This window comes from Lynx rufus, unplaced genomic scaffold (assembly GCF_022079265.1).
Source record: "Lynx rufus isolate CCGP_SWC_20201006 ecotype Redwood Valley unplaced genomic scaffold, mLynRuf1.p SCAF_1, whole genome shotgun sequence".
NCBI classification, from domain to species: domain Eukaryota; kingdom Metazoa; phylum Chordata; class Mammalia; order Carnivora; family Felidae; genus Lynx; species Lynx rufus.
The window spans coordinates 48,539,546-48,555,711 of NW_025814823.1; the positions used below are offsets into that span (position 1 = coordinate 48,539,546).

General features: G+C 36.4%; 1 protein-coding gene across 1 annotated transcript in view; it reads right to left on the reverse strand.

The window, feature by feature from the left end:
- Positions 1 to 16,166, reverse strand: part of KLF12 (KLF transcription factor 12) — a 432,660-nt gene that overhangs the window by 135,696 nt on the left and 280,798 nt on the right. Inside the window, exon 5 of the mRNA XM_047080662.1 lies at positions 7,487 to 8,033. Coding sequence (XP_046936618.1) covers positions 7,487 to 8,033 — 547 coding nt within the window. The remainder of the gene's footprint in view (positions 1 to 7,486; positions 8,034 to 16,166) is intronic.

Here is a 16,166-nt window from a genome sequence, read left to right on the forward strand (position 1 = left end):
GAAATGAAAGCTATTATATTTCAAAACCCAATACCTAATGTTCAACTTATTAAATATCACCTGAGAAGCTTCTCAGGTGTGGTGAAAAATGAATGTAGCAACTGCATGAGAATATTAGTAAAATATCATATTTAAGCATGTATTCATTTCAACATAAATTCAATCTTTGTATTAAAAAACGAACTTATCCAACAGGTTAAAAATGCTGTGGTAGCTAACAGTTTGTAATAGAATGAATACAAAGACCATTTTGTTAACCTCTTGCTTTAACTACTTTAATAGATGATTTTTCTGATTTAGATCTTCCCCTCCCTAGGTAATATCGACCTCTGAATGAAGTCTCATCTCTCTCTCAAAGTGGATTCCACCCAGTTTCCTTACTTTCTCCTTTTTCTCTTGTTTCCCCTTTGTTCTTTTATTTAACTGAGGTGGTGGGGGCAGGATGGGGGGGGCGCAGAGAAGCCAATCAAACTCACTCTTTGACATTTTACAGTTTACAAGGAGCTTACCTAGAGTTTTCTCTTTTCTGCTAATTCTCTTACAATAGTTTAGACAATTTCTGCCTTCTCTCTGACCTAGTTATTACTGTCAACTCTTAGAACCAAACCAGTCTATGCCAGGAGAAGCAGAGGAATTAGAAGTCTGCAGTATTTCAGATCAACAAGAACAGAAGAAGCCAGTTTTTTTTTGAAGGAAGCTACTCAAGCTCTTGCACATGCCCAGAAGTGAAGATAAAGACAAATTTCTACTCCTTGTTGAAAATCACATAAACACAACGACCTATGCATCTGTATAAAATATTCTGAACTCCTATTTACAACTCAGTCTTTCATTAGTATTAGCTGCCTGCTTTTCTCACTCTTTAACAAGTTCCTGCTTTTACTTTTAATAACAGTAGTGAAACACTCAAGTCCTATCAAAGTCTATATTTAAGAATAATAAACCAAAGTCAGTGACATGCCAGTCCCACTTCCCAAAAGTCAGCATTAAAAAAATATATATTAATGAAAGAACATAAGTAACTAAATGGTTTGTCAACAAAAACCAAATGCAGACCTCAACTATGAACCTCTATCTAGAAGTGCTCGTAATTAAGCATAAGTAGAAGAATACATTTGCCAAAGGACGCTGTGGTAGTTCGATCACTCAAGAAGACAACCATACACACAGGCACAGGTCAGCTGCCTGGCACTATTCTGGTCATATGGACAGATGACACCGGATTCCACTGAACAGTGAACGAGAAGAGGACATGCATGTGTACGGGAGACAGAGGAAGCGAGTCCGTGACAGACAGATCATCACCTGAAATAAGACATCTTCAACACCACCAAGTGAGAGAGGTGACAGCAGCAGACAATGGAAGATGTGGAGATCTGAAAATGGGGAGTTTCATGGGAGCAAAACTATAGCCACACTCAATGGTCAGGGGAAGTAGAGTCATTCTCTCCAACTAGCTTCGCAGCAATCACTGCAATGACCATATTTCCTTTCACAAATAGAAATGGCACAGGACTAAAAATACACTTGTGGCTTCTTCCTGTTGGCTGCTGAGAAAAGCAACAGCTTGTAGGGAAGAAAATGGGGTGTGAGTATTTCAAATTTGCCCACGACCACATCCCTTTGAAACTCCTGAATGAGTGCTATGAAAATACAGTATATTTTTGGAGGATTCTTCACTGCATCCAAAAAAAAAAAAAAAAAAAAAAAAAACCCACTCTTAAAAAAGATGACCAAAGGAAGTACATGCCGAAATGGGGTTGGTTTCTTTACAGCAGTATCAACACAATCTACTCAGATATTCTAGGGAAAAAAGTACTTTCTACTCAAGGATCTAATAGCATAACTGCTTTGTCAGGAATAATGTGCTCATAACCCATAATAAGTTGTTTTTCAAGTATGACACCATTAAAAATAGTCTTAATGCAATAAATATGTTGTGTAAAATTCTGGCAGACTGCACTGTTGGGATTGCATTTGTATGGGAGAAAATGTGGCTGCACAGGAAACTGGAGCCAAACTCTGGTCCTTAGGCAATCTATTTATGACGGTCACATGGACAGAAGAATGGGATAGTGGTCAAGGAGAAAAACGGCAACAGTGAAGTACCCACCTTGCTGCATGAGGCTTTTTCAGTTCTGATTATTCCAAAGCCCCGGATCAATCACGCCCTCGCTTGACCCTCATTCCTGGGCATCACGGTGCTATTACCTGTTTCTTCAGCTACACGGAGAAAAGGACCAGCTGGGACAAGGGAGGGAGGAGATACGTCCACTTTTTTCTGGCTTGTTAGCTGGGTTTTCACAGACTGGTTATGGTATTGCTCTTTAAGTATTGTGAATTTCTAAAGTGTAACATCTATTAATACTCAAATATAAAGAGTAGTTTTTAAGTGACAAATGCAAATTGTTTGGAGTTTATATTTTGTCTTGAATTATTCTTTACTTTCCACTAGGTGATGAATGAGAAATGTTTGATCTTAATTCTGGTATCGTTTTTATAATTTTCAATGAACCCAAATTGTACTGAACTTTCATTCGTTTGCTTTTCATTGTCAACCCTAGATCATTATCTGCTGTTTTTGCATTTCCTTTCATTTTCCATCATGTATCTTTTTTTTTTCTAAATATTCTGCCAATCCAGTAAGATGACTTTAGAATTCATATTAATTACTGCAAGATGTAGGTTACTTCCACAGTATAAGGAACTAACATGCAATTAAGACTTTGCTTCTACAATTCTTCCCTCTCTAGAATTACCCGTTTTCGACTCTCTATTGGATTATTCTTGATAGTACACAAATAGGTTATAATATCTCCTTTTTTAAATCCCTCCCTCGAGAGCCTAAAAGCCTCTCCAGCCATCAATCCATTTCTCTACAACTCTTTCCTGCAGAGCTACTCCAAAGAGCTGCCTAGAATTTCAGTCTTCCCCCACCCCCTCACCTCCCATCTGAAAGCGAACTCACTTCATTCAGTCCTTTGTCCCCACCACTCCCAATGACACATCGTCTGTGTCAACAACCCCATCCTTGCCAAAAGTGCAATTCGCAGTCCTCTTCAAGCAGTGTCTTAGTGATTCTTATAAAAGGAAGAATGTAAAAAGTAGTCATGTCACTTTCCTGCTCAAAGCTCCCATTCCAATGGCTTCCTATCATATTTAGGAAGATAAACAAGGACCTTACCATGTTGTTTGATGCCATACATGACCTGGCCTGTTGCTATTCCAATTGCTCATGGCCTGCTCTCCTATTGCCCATTCCCTCCTGTTCCACCAGCTGCCTTGTACTTCCTCCCCAAACCAGTCATGCTCACTCATGCTTCAGGTCTTTACACTTAGGAGTTCTTTCTGTAGAGGTCTTCCTGAGGTACTATTATCATGGTTTATATTTCAGATAGGCCTTCTGTGGTTATACCTAAAACTGCACTTCTCTCTTTTGACTTCCCATCCCCTCATCATGGTTTATTTTTCTTCATAGCTCTTACACCATCTGACATACATTGTTTGTTTCTTGCACTAGAAAGTAAGGTCCATGACAGTAGGCACTTGCTCATCTTGGAACCCCAATTCTCAGAATTTTACTTGGCATATAGTTTTTTCAGAAGGAAGGGAGGGAGGGAGGGAACGAAGGAAACAATCCTAAACTTGCCTTCATCCAGGCAATAACAAACTAAGAACAACTTTGCTTGTGATTTGTTATGACCCTTATGTTTTTCTGCTACTAAGTATCTGTAAAAACTAATGAAAATCTCCTGGGAAATCTACCAAAAACTTCTCCAGGCTGGACTGAAATTCCTTTATGAGGTCAAATAATCCCTTTAGGGTCTTGTTTATAAATAATGTGTCTCAAATTACATAGTAACAAAACTCGGGTGAGATCAGTCTATTGGCTATCCCCTCTACATAGAGAGCTCCCCCTTCTCCGTACAATCGCTTTGGGGGCTAACTTCTTTGTCCTTTTGGTATTAAGAGAAAAAATGTCTTCCCCAGACATTCCTCAGACCTGCTCCGACATCTTGCTTCTCTAGCCTAACCTGCGTTCGTTTGCTATACCTTCCAGATAGCATGCCATATTTCTTCAGATCATACATCACATTCAAGGCCCAACTGAGATATGTCAGTGCCTACGGCTAGCTAACAACTTGCCATTCTTTTAGACCAATATTCCTTAAATATTTGCATGGGCTGGGTTTTTATCCTCACTGGAAAGCTTTCTCACATCCTTCTGTTGTTAGTCAAGCAAGGTCGGGTGGAGGTTTCACCCTACCATATCCCTAAACCCTAACCACCCCCTCTGAGCATCCTGGTAGAAACATTTCTAATCATATATAACACCCACTGTGAAAATACTTTCATCAAATACACCTTTCTCTACCTGAAATTATAATTAAACTCTCTCCCCTGGGCAAATCCATGAGTGGTTTATGTTTTAATCCAACTCAAGCACAGAATGTCCGTAATTATCAATTATATGATTTTTTGTTTAATGTCGATACCTCCCAGTAGACTATAAGCACTCTGAGATAGAAACAGCATCTGTTTTGTTCAACACTGCATCCATGGTACCAAAAACCGCCTGTTACATGATAGATGCTCTACAAATACTTGAATGGACAAATGACTCGGTTTATAATACGTCAACTTATAACATGGATGGGTACATTCACAGTTCTTTGTGTAATGTAACATATGATAAGGTAAACTATTTCTCTATCAGAGACCAGATGTGTTGTAACAACTTTAAAAATAATTAGCCAGTACAATCATCTGGATTTATATGAGTTAGTTTGGTAATTGTATTATTAGCATTTTGCATACCCAACTCCCCTACCGTATTTTCTTTTGCTTATCCCTACCAGATATACAAGTCCTACATGGGAATGGAAAAGGGCTCCCTTTATCACTCAGCCATTTCAATGCTGGCCCAGTGCCCAGCTGCAAATGTGCAAAATAAAGACCTGAAGAATTACTGAAATGCCCTTTCTTTTATTCATTCTGTGAGGTAGGCAGGCCTCCTCCACTAGACAGTTTTACCATCATCTAATTAATCAGGTAAACAATAAAATAAAAAAAAAACTTAGAAAATGCCACAGCCATATTTGTATAATATGGTGATTATAAAAACTTAATACAAACTAATAAAAATAGAAAATAGGGGATGTTTCCAGATAATTTCTCATAGTAAACTCTCATCCCTTATAACCTGCTGTAGTAATGACTTTGAGAAGCATTTCTATACTAAGTTCTTGGGAGCGGTTTTTCATGTGTAAATTCAGTCATTTTTTTTTTCCTTCCAACTTCACGTTTATAAGACAGAAAAAAAATTTCTCAATATTACTACTTCAAGTATTTTGGAGAGGAGGTAATAATGATATATAATTACAAACATTTTATTGATAGTTGATTAATCTAGACATTAAGCTCTTACTGAATCTCCCCAGTAATCTTCACGGATAGATCATGTTATTATCCCCATTTAATCACTGAAGAAAACTTCCCATCTAAAGCAGTAAGTGACGGTGCTAAGATTTTAGATTCCTGATCTGGAATCTCATGCTCCTAATGTCCATATCACAGTCCAGGGGATTTATGATTGTATCAATTTTTCTCCTTGACATGAGAAAACTACTGAGTAAAAAACACTGCATGAAACTAACAAATACACTTGAGAGCAAATCATACCGTGAGTCTTAACCAAATTCTTCTGCAGAGACACAGTTTCCAGAAAATAATTTTGGCAATATACTTTCTATACTAATCACCCTAAATAAAAATAAAAATAACCTCTCCCATAAAAGGATAATATCAAATAAAAGAGATCTCTCTTTTGTTTCCTTCATTAGTACATGAAAATTATTAAAAAAAAAAAAGTCATGAACAAAATTAAAATCCTCATCAATCAACTTCATAATTAAAGAAATATTTCCCTTAATGGGTATGGCACAAGGATTGGATTCTATGGTATACACATACACACATATTAAGTAATATAAAGTAATACAATGTGCAAGGTTCTATTTAAAAAATTCCTGATTTTTAAATAATTTATAAACACATCTTTAAATCACAAAAGAAAATAAATACCAATGTGGCCTTCAGTTATGTTATTATTCAAATTGGTTAGCTCCTTTAGATCAGAAGTATTAGTAACACCAGAGGGGGGTCAAACTAAAGTAAAATCCAAGAAAAGACTCCCTCATCTACCTATTCACTATGATAGCGGTGGGACTAGTTCCTGGCCTTTCCCCATAACAGCACAAAAGACAGAGGTTGCCAGATAAGATCAGAATGTCTGCATCTCAAGTGTGCAATCTAAAATCTCTGAGTGCTATGAATCATGTGATTTTCTCACTTGGTAATACTGAGAAGGGAAAGTTGATTTTGTGGCTATGAAGAAACTCGATGCAGATAAAACAATAACTTGCCAAAGATGAATGCACAGTTTTGTAGTGAATGTTTGTAAAAACTTCTCTAACTTCGCAATCAACTGCTATTTCTATGCACTGAATCCTACCTTCTATAAGAACTATAACAATCCATGTTTACTAGCATTTTATGAGAAGGCGGTGTTTATGTAGTCATTGCTCATTTTTTAATTATGTGCTAAAATATGGTATCAACGTATATTTAGTAGTAATATGGTATCCAAGCAAAAAGTAATACAACATTAAGTCTTAACTCATCATCGTTTCTTGGTCCTATAGACAAAATACATACATAGATACTTAGTTTAAGAGGGTATGAGTCAATGGTGATCAGTATTTTACATTTCTACAGAAGGGTGACTTAGTTTTCAGATTCATGACAAAGGAAGATAAACTCAGCAGCATGATGTTACTCTAATTCCTTCTAGTAAAAATTGGAAAAAATAAGAGCTCAGCAATAGGAAAGTAATTTAATGATCAACTGCCTAACAGCCATATAGAATTAGGTAAGTCGGTACTATTAGAGTATTAAATAGTCACAAAGCATCGTCCTGCCTTCTAAATCCTAGAAGGGAATTTTAATACTTCATTTTGAAATATTCCATCATACCGAATCATCCTGTTACTTGAAATGACAATAACTTACACTAAGGTAAGAACTCAAGCTACATGGAGCTTTTGGAGTCAAACACCTAACTTCAGAATTCTTTTAATGGCAACTCAACTTACAAGCACTTACGCTAAGTATAGACTGTCCTCTCCATCTGAGCACTTGAAGGTAAACATTATTTTGCAAATTAAGATATTTGAATTCTAACGTTAAACGACCGGCTACATGAAAATACAGACTCAATAATACTGAAGCAAAAACTTATGCAAACATGCAGTTAGTTCTTTTAAACTGCTCTACTGAATGGCTGATCAGCTGGGTCTCTGTGGTGTTGGGCACAGAACTTCTCTGGATATGGTGTAGTTGTATACGATTTAGGATCTGCTCACTAAATAAAAGAATAGTTACCTCTAGCGCTGAAATAAATCAAGGCTTCGCTTGTGTCCCTTACCTTTGCCATGGCTTCTCCCATCTTCCAAAAGCGGCACTACAATAGTGTTGTTCACATTTCCAGGTGACCGCACAGCTGTGTAGACAACAGGCACCGACTGTACCACCACAGGGATGCGGTGAACGTGACTCAGTTTGTTAGACTGTAAATTCATGGGACTCGAAGGCGGTACAGGATGGATAATGTGCAAAAACTGCTGGCCTCCCACACCAGACGCGGAGGCGACAAGGGGCCCTGGAGTTAATACTGTTGACGAAGATGATGCTGAAGATACGGATGTTATAACAGTTGGGGATGAGGCTGGACGACTAGAAGACGACGAAGAGGTTGAAGTTGAAGAAGGCGAGGAGGCAGATGCTGTCATGGAAACTGGGGAGGATGAAACGGCTGTGGGGGATGTCCTGGCTTTGTTGATCGACAAGTCCACTGGCTCAGTTTGTGTTTGGAAGTGATCTACAGATAACGAGTCCTCCGGCGGCTCCCCTTTCACATTATTTAGCAACAGGGGAACAGCTTCCATATCGGGGTAGTTGTGGACGTTTGGAGACTGTGGGGAGAAAAATGGAACACATATTGATCTTTGTTAATCATACATTTAATAGGTGCAAGATTTATTACTGGAGTGCTTATTAATTTTTCTCTTATTGCTATGAGATACTACTCATTCCCCAAGTAGTTGAAGGAGTGCTCTGTGACAGTCATTGCGATTAGAGTTGAGAGTACAAAAGTACACAACAGTGTAAGACAAAGCCTCTGCTAGAAAGAATTTTCATCCTATTGGGAGAGACAGACACAGTTGTTAAAATCCAGTGAAACAAGTGCTTTATGGAGCAGAAAAGAGGCCATAAGAACCCAAAAATGAATGGCAATTTTACATTAAATCTCTAAAAGACAAGCATAGTATGCAATGCGTTACCTACTTAAAACTGAGTAAATACAATAGCTTATTCATCTAAAATGACAATTTTTTTAATAAAAAAAAAAACTATTCATTTTGTTGGCTCGACCCATCCTACATTTATGGGTCTCATCTTCCTCAGTTATAAAGCAAAGAGATTTTGAATAAATTAGTTTAAATATCCTTTCCAGCCCCACGATTCTACAATTTCATGATTCCAACCTTTACTCGACATGGTCATAATGTGGAGGAGTGAAAATACCTAGCAACAAAGTCAGGAAAAATCACCACATTTCAACTTCATATTTGGTGCAAGAGCTCCCATACCATTCTCATTACCAGCAGAGAAAAAGGGCACAATTGTTAAATTATTAAATATAAATATTTTTTAACAGTTGGGTTATATCTTAACTCTTAGTTACGACAACATGTTTTTCTCAAAATAATGTACATAACTACTACAGCATACATTTTAGGAAATAATAATTTTAGGAAAAACTTAGTCTGGAAATATTAAATTGTTTATGAATTTTTAAAAATGTAAGATAAAGATAACTTTGTACAAGTTCATTTTCATTCTTTTCAGTTTTAATGAGCAAATTTTAAATAATAAAAAATCCAAGATTCTACCCAGACTAATGGACTTAACATTTTATTACTGGGCATGAATATAATTTACTCTTAGACTTATTCACTCATAAATTCAACAAGTAGTCACTGAATACCCACTTCCAAGGCCTAAAATGGCCCAAGGATTCTATTACTATATGTCAGGCTAGCCTTATGAGAGAGAATTAGACGGTGACAGATTATTTTGATTTCATCTAATTTGACCAGGCTAACATGGGCACTGTTATAATATTATATGAAGACGAAAAACTGTTTTTCAGCTTCATTATGGTATCGAAACAACAATGTCTGAAATTATCTTAAATTGTTTCATTTCATTCTTTGTTTAACAAAAGATTTTTGTTTGCCATTCCCCCTAAAATTTGAGCATACACTTAAAGGAACAAAACATGCTTTTTAAAACCTTTCTTTACAGAAAAGAAATTAGAGCTCCATTCAAAACATACAATAAGCAGTAGTGCAAGGGATTTCCGTTCAACAGCAATGAAAAAAGAAAGATAATAAGTCAACAATGGTACCAGATCATCTTAAGAGGGAAATGGGTTAATGTTTTATTCGTTTTTTTAAATTTGTTTCTAAGCTAAGATGGTTACTTACCCACAAAAAAGTTAAGAATTAGAAAGCATAAAAATAAACCATACAAAATATCTACTGCATGAAATTCTCAGTGCCAAGATTTCACTCTATGTGTTGAAACTGAGAAGTAACTTTTTTAATCTTCTCAGACAGTAAGAAACAACAACAACAACAAAAAAACCCCACAAACACTGAGTTACTTTTAAAAAAGCTATTAGCATTATCTATTATTATAACTAGAACAGTGTTTTAATTGGTTCTCAGCATTATCATTTAATTTCTTTTTAGAACAATATAAGATGTTTCTTATTAGTATGTTAGACCCATATAGAAATTCTTTGTTGAGGCTGCTTTCACAAAATATCCCAACTGGTTTGTCATTAACATTATAAAATATGTCACTAAGTACATGTTATGAAACACTGTTTGGCTTCAAATACAGTCTTAATTTCTCTCTTCTTAGAACTGTATTAGATACATCCAGAATTCTAATTTTGGAAGTAGAGGCTATTTCCACCACAAATTTTTCTCCTCCTACCTATCTAGTCAGATATAAGGTTTCTACATAGGTTTACAAACCAAAGACTGAGGTGTAAGTCATCACCGTAGAGACATTTCATACCATAAACAAAAGACTACTTTAGCAAATTACAGCAATACGGAGGTAGTCAATATGGAGCTTATTTGTAGAGATGGCTTTTGAGACTTCAAGTGTTACTAAGCTTTGCAAATGACTTCGACTTCTTTGGATTATGAACAGGAGTCCATCTTTTGTAGGTATCTGCTTAATCCGCCACTAAGAAAAATACTCCTTAAACGCTGTTTTATAACAACAAATAAACAGTGTTCCTCTTATAATTCTGTTGCATATACTAGGAAAGCTATGAAGGACCAAATATTAGGAGTCGCTAGGTATATTCAAATATGTGAGAACTACATAGCTTTTACATGAGCTTAAACCAAAATACAGAAAATGATCACAAAGATCACAAAGATAAACCAAATCTTTGAACCGCACACATCAACTTTGGAACCTTGGACACATTATGCATGAATTTATAAGCTTCACCATCACAGAGACACATGTTGGTTCCTTCTTCATATGTAGCAGGTAAAAATGTAGCCAACATGTCTCCAGGCAATGCCTCATCAGTATAAAGAGGACAAAATCCTTACTTTACCATTCACCTGTTTACAGTATTGACATAATATTATATCCTTACAGCCATACTTACCTCTTCTACTGGGATAATGAGGCAGGTAAAGCCATCCATGATTGTTGCTTCAGGCTGCACGTACATATATGGAAAGCTAGCAATATTGCCTAAATATGGTTTCAAAACATCTGTGGCATACTTTTGCTCCTCCTTTTTGGAAAGAAAAAACACCTGAAGACTTGATCCTGAAATCATCATATGGAATTCATTTCCTTGTTTTCAGAAAGGGGAAAATTGAAATGCATGGGTTCTAAGGTGAGAATCCATAAATGTATAGCTGTAGTGAGGTGACGGGAACACAGGAGATAGCCAAGAGCGACAACAAAAGCTCTGAGAAACCAAGGCAAACACTGAATGAGAAGTGTTTGGAGCAGCTAGAAATCGAAAGGACTACATGCATACATCAGACATCTTGTGGGTTCAGCTCCAGACCATGGCAATAAAGTGAATGTTGCAAGAAAGCACGCTAAGTGAATTGTTCGGCTTCTCAGTACATATAAAAGTTATGTCTACATTAGAACTGCAGTCTTAAGTGTACAAAAGCGTTACGCCTAAAAAAACAACATACATACCTTAATTTAAAAATACTTTATTGCTAAAAAATTGCTAACCTTCACTTCTAATTCTAGTTCTCTTGCTATTTCTACCACATATGCAATTACTTCCTCCACTCAAGTCTTGAATCCCTCAAAGTCAACCAGGAGGGTTGTAACCAACTTCCTCCAAACTCTTGCGAATGTTGATATTTTGGCCTCTTCCCATGAATCACAAATGCTGTTAATGGCAACTAGAACAGTGAATCCTTTCTAGAAGTTTTTCAGTTTATTTTTCCCGGATTCATCAGAGGAATCATTATGGCAGGTACAACGTTGCAAATGTAGTTTTTAATAAGAGTTGAAAGCTGAAATTACTCCATGATCCATGGGCTGCAGAATAAATGTTGTGTTAGGGACAAAAACAACATTAATCTCATTGTACATGTCCATCAGAGCTCTTGGCTGACCAGGTACACTGTGAGTGAGCAGCAATATTGTGAAAAGAATCTATTTTTTCTGTCCAGTGGGTGTCAACAGTGGGCTTAAAAAATTCTGTAAACCATGTTGTAAACAGATGGACGGTCATCTAGGCTTTGTTGTTCCATTTATGGAGCACAGGCAGAGTAGATTTAGCATAATTCTTAAGGGCCTTAGGATTTTTGGAATGGTCAATGAGCACAGGGTTTCAACTTAGTCACCAGCCGCATTGGCCTCTAAAAAGATAGTGAGCCTGTCCTTTGAAGCTTTGAAGCCAAGCATTGACTCCTCGCCTCTAGCTATGAAAGCCCTAGATGGCATCTTCTTCCAATACAAGGTTGTTCTGTCTACATCGAAAATCTGTTATTTCGTGTAACCACCTTCATTAGTGATCTCAGTCAGATCTTCCAGACAACTTGCCGCAGCGTCTACATGAGCACGTGCTGCTTCACCTTGCACTTGTATGTTATGGAGACGTCTTCCTTCCTTGAAGCTCAAGAACCAATCTAGCTTCAAATTTTCTTTTGTAGCTTCCTCACCTCTGTCAGTTTTTGCAAAAGTCAAGTGTTAGGGCCTTTCTCTAGATTAAGCTTTGGCTTAAGAAAATGTTGTGGCTGGTTTGACTTTCTATCAAGACCCCTAAAACTTTCTCCATATCAGCAATAAGGCTGTTTCACTTTCTCATCATTCATGTATTCACTGGAGTAGCACTCTGAATTCCCTTCAAGAACTTTTCCTCTGCATTTACAGCTTGGCTCACCGTGTGGTGCAAGAAGCCTAGCTTTCAACCTATCTTGGCTTCTGACATGCCTTCGTCACTTAAGCTTACTTCTTTCTAGCTTTTGGTTTACAGTGGGTGTCTCTCCCTTTCTCTTGAACATAAAGAGGACCACAGTAGGGTTACTAACTGGCCTAATTCCAATATTGTTTGTTGTGCCTCACGGAATAGGAAGACCCAAGGAGGGAGAGAGACCATGAATGTCTGGTCGGCGGAACAATCAACAGCACAATCAACTTGTGCTGATTAAGTCTGCTGTCCCATGTGGATGCTGTTCGTGGTGCTCTAAACAATTACAATAGTAACATCAAAGATCACTGACCACAGATCACGATAACAAATGTAATAATAATGAAAAGTTTTAATAATCATGAAAATTACCAAAACGTGACACAGAGACACAAAATGAGCAAATGCTATTGGAGGAGTGGTGCCGACAGACTTGCTTACATGTAGTTGCCACAAACCTCAATTGGTTTAAAAAAAAAAAAAAGCAGTATCTGTGAAGTGCAAAAAAGTGAAGCACAATAACATGAGGTGTGCTTGTACAAGTATTTGAGACAGTGAAAAAGTGAAAGAAGACAGGGGTATTTCACCAGGAAACATATAAGGGGTAAGAATGCTGAAAAGATTAGAAGTGAACAAAAGTTGGAAATTTTAAGCACCACGTGGAGGAGAAACTTCTGTTAAAGAAACAAACAGGGACACCTGTTTGACTGTTGGTTCAAACGCCTGACTCTAGTTTTCGGCTCAGGTCTTGACCTCATGACCTGACGTGCAGGTCGACATGTAGGCTCTACAGCCCAGAGCCTGCTTGGGATTCTCTCTCCCCCTCTATTTCTGTCCTTCCCCCACTCCCATGCACATGTGCGTGCACACACTCTCTTTGTCTCAAAATAAATAAATATTTAAAACAAAAACAAAAACAAAGGATTCCGTGCTAAAATTTTACCTTTGATTACTAACCACTCAATTCTTGATACAACACTAATTAATATTCACTGCACTGTCAACTGAGTGCTGCTGTTGCTGCTTGTTTAAATAAAAGTCCACCAAGATTTTTGTCTGGGAGTGGTGACTTTAGCTAAATTTTGCTACTGATGTTCTTCTAAGGATGTGTAAGATTTTAAGGGAATACTGGATTTCTGTCAAAGAGAATGAGAGTAATGAATGCCATAAAATATCTCAACTGATTTATCAGTGAAACTATAAAATACGTCTTTAAGCATATGCTATCATTAAAAATGGTCTTAATTAATTTCTTTTTCTTTTTTGTATTAGACAATCCAGAATTCTAATTTGGGAAATCACGACTATTTCCACCACAAATCTTTCTCCTCCTACATATGAAGTTAGACACAAGATTCTCACTTAGACAAAACCAAGGGCCGAGGTATAATTCATCACTGCAGAAACATTTTATAATGTAAATGATTATACACAATCTTTCCAGAGGATTATACAATATCCCTTGAAAGGGTAATAATAAAATAATTTTAAAAATCTCTTCACAAATTATTGAGTACAGGCCAAATGCAGCAAGGTAAATGTAACAATATATTTAATAAAATGTATATCTGAAAATCTAAATACAGACAAGATTATATTGTCATATACCATTTTCTTAAAAAGTCTGAAAGCCAGTTTTAATCATAATAATCCACTTGATAAAATATTATACATAATATTCTAATGAATATGTTCCTTTCGGGGATCTGGGGGATCACATATGAACTTTCCTAATAAGATAATCTTCTTCCCGAATAAACATTTTAAAAATGTAGCTTTAGCTTTAGGCATTTTGTTGAATGAATGTAAAAATTAATCTAAAACCTCCTACATGTTAGCATCCAGAGTATTAGACGTGTTTCCTATAGGCAGCCATTATCATCAGTTGAACCTTATTATGGTCTGATAATGAATAAAAAGTGCTTTTAATATTGGTCGTATCTTTTAATCACTTCGTAATCTCAAAAAGTGACAAAAAATGTCTGGACACAATCACATCTTTGGAAAGCCCTCCAGAGATTATGTGTAATCATGGTTAAGGACTGCTTAGACAATATTTTGCTACATGTTATCCAAGATCTACATGTCATCTGTTTTGTCTTTAATGGCACCAAGGATTTTCAGAGAAGTAGAGCATTTACACACCCCTGCACACACATACAAACGGGATGTCCCCAACTATCCATTTATCTATCCATTCATCTATTCATCCAGCCAGCCAGCATTTAAATAAAGTATATTTAATTTTACCTTTCTAAACTTGTTGAGAAATAGTCTCAAGGTTGTTTTTAGGAAAGATTATAAAGTGACCTAACATTACACAGCTTGTGGTTTAACTTTTACAATAATCTTTGCTTTATAGCCTGTAGTCTGGTCATTATAGAAAGAAAATTTGATTTGGACGCAAAGAATTCATGACTTACCCTGTCACTTACTAGCTGTGCCGTCTTGGTATCATCATTAAAATTTTCTAGGAGTGAATTTATTTACCTACAAAAGAGTAATATGATTCCAAACTCATACAATTATTTTATAGATTGTATTAAGGGTATTAACAGCTTTTAAATAATACTGGTTAGTGTGGGATAGAAGCAAATGAGCTCCCCCTCTCAGAACTAAAAATTCCAATACAACCTCATCTATGACTATAACTCTCAGAAGAGACTTGATTCCATGCACTGAGCATAAAATATTCTGATGAAGGATTGCATAAATACAGCTACTGTAGAGGTACTGTGTTTGCTAACCAATCAAACGGATACATACACTACAAAAGTAGCTACAAGTCAAAACATTATGCATATTTTTTAGGGTTCAGGTGATTTTAAACAAACACATCTTCTCTTAAAATACAAAAGACAGTCATGTGACACTGTTAAATTTGATTCTATGGTTTTTTTCTTGCTTCATTAGATTGACCCATAGGATGATGTGTACAATGGAAAACATTTTAATTGATTGGTTTGATTTCTTAATTCCACAATATAAGTAACCTACATCAATCCATAGTTCAGTTTGTACCCATTATCACAATATATATTGTGTTAAAATAATTACTTTGGGATGTTGACCATTCTTCACCAGTCTTACCATGGGATGAAAAAGCAGATCATTATTTGTTTCTTATGCCTCAGCAGAGATCAGTTTGTATAAGTCTCACTGTCTGAATTGGTGATTAATTGACATTTATTTTTTATGGGAAGTGTTAAGGAAACTTACTGTGCACGTCATGTAAAAAAAGGAAATAAACTATATCTATGAACCCATATCCTGTGATAACAGAAGCTTTTAAGTTACACAGCATTATTTTAGATGTAAGTACATTTAAAGAGCAAAATTCCTTTTTTTTTTACACAAAGTGCACAGTAGATACATGCTTAGTTTTTGTGCCTTGGCTTCCCTCCTAAGTAAATGGAATTTTAGAGCTATGAGCACCATCCCGAAAGCAAGCCATCTACAACTCTGGCCATTTTTGCTCTAAGTGTAAAAGTCACCAAACAAGTACTTGTGAACAAAGCATGCACTGTACTTTCTTCTCTGTTGTTTTATTTTACTAAAA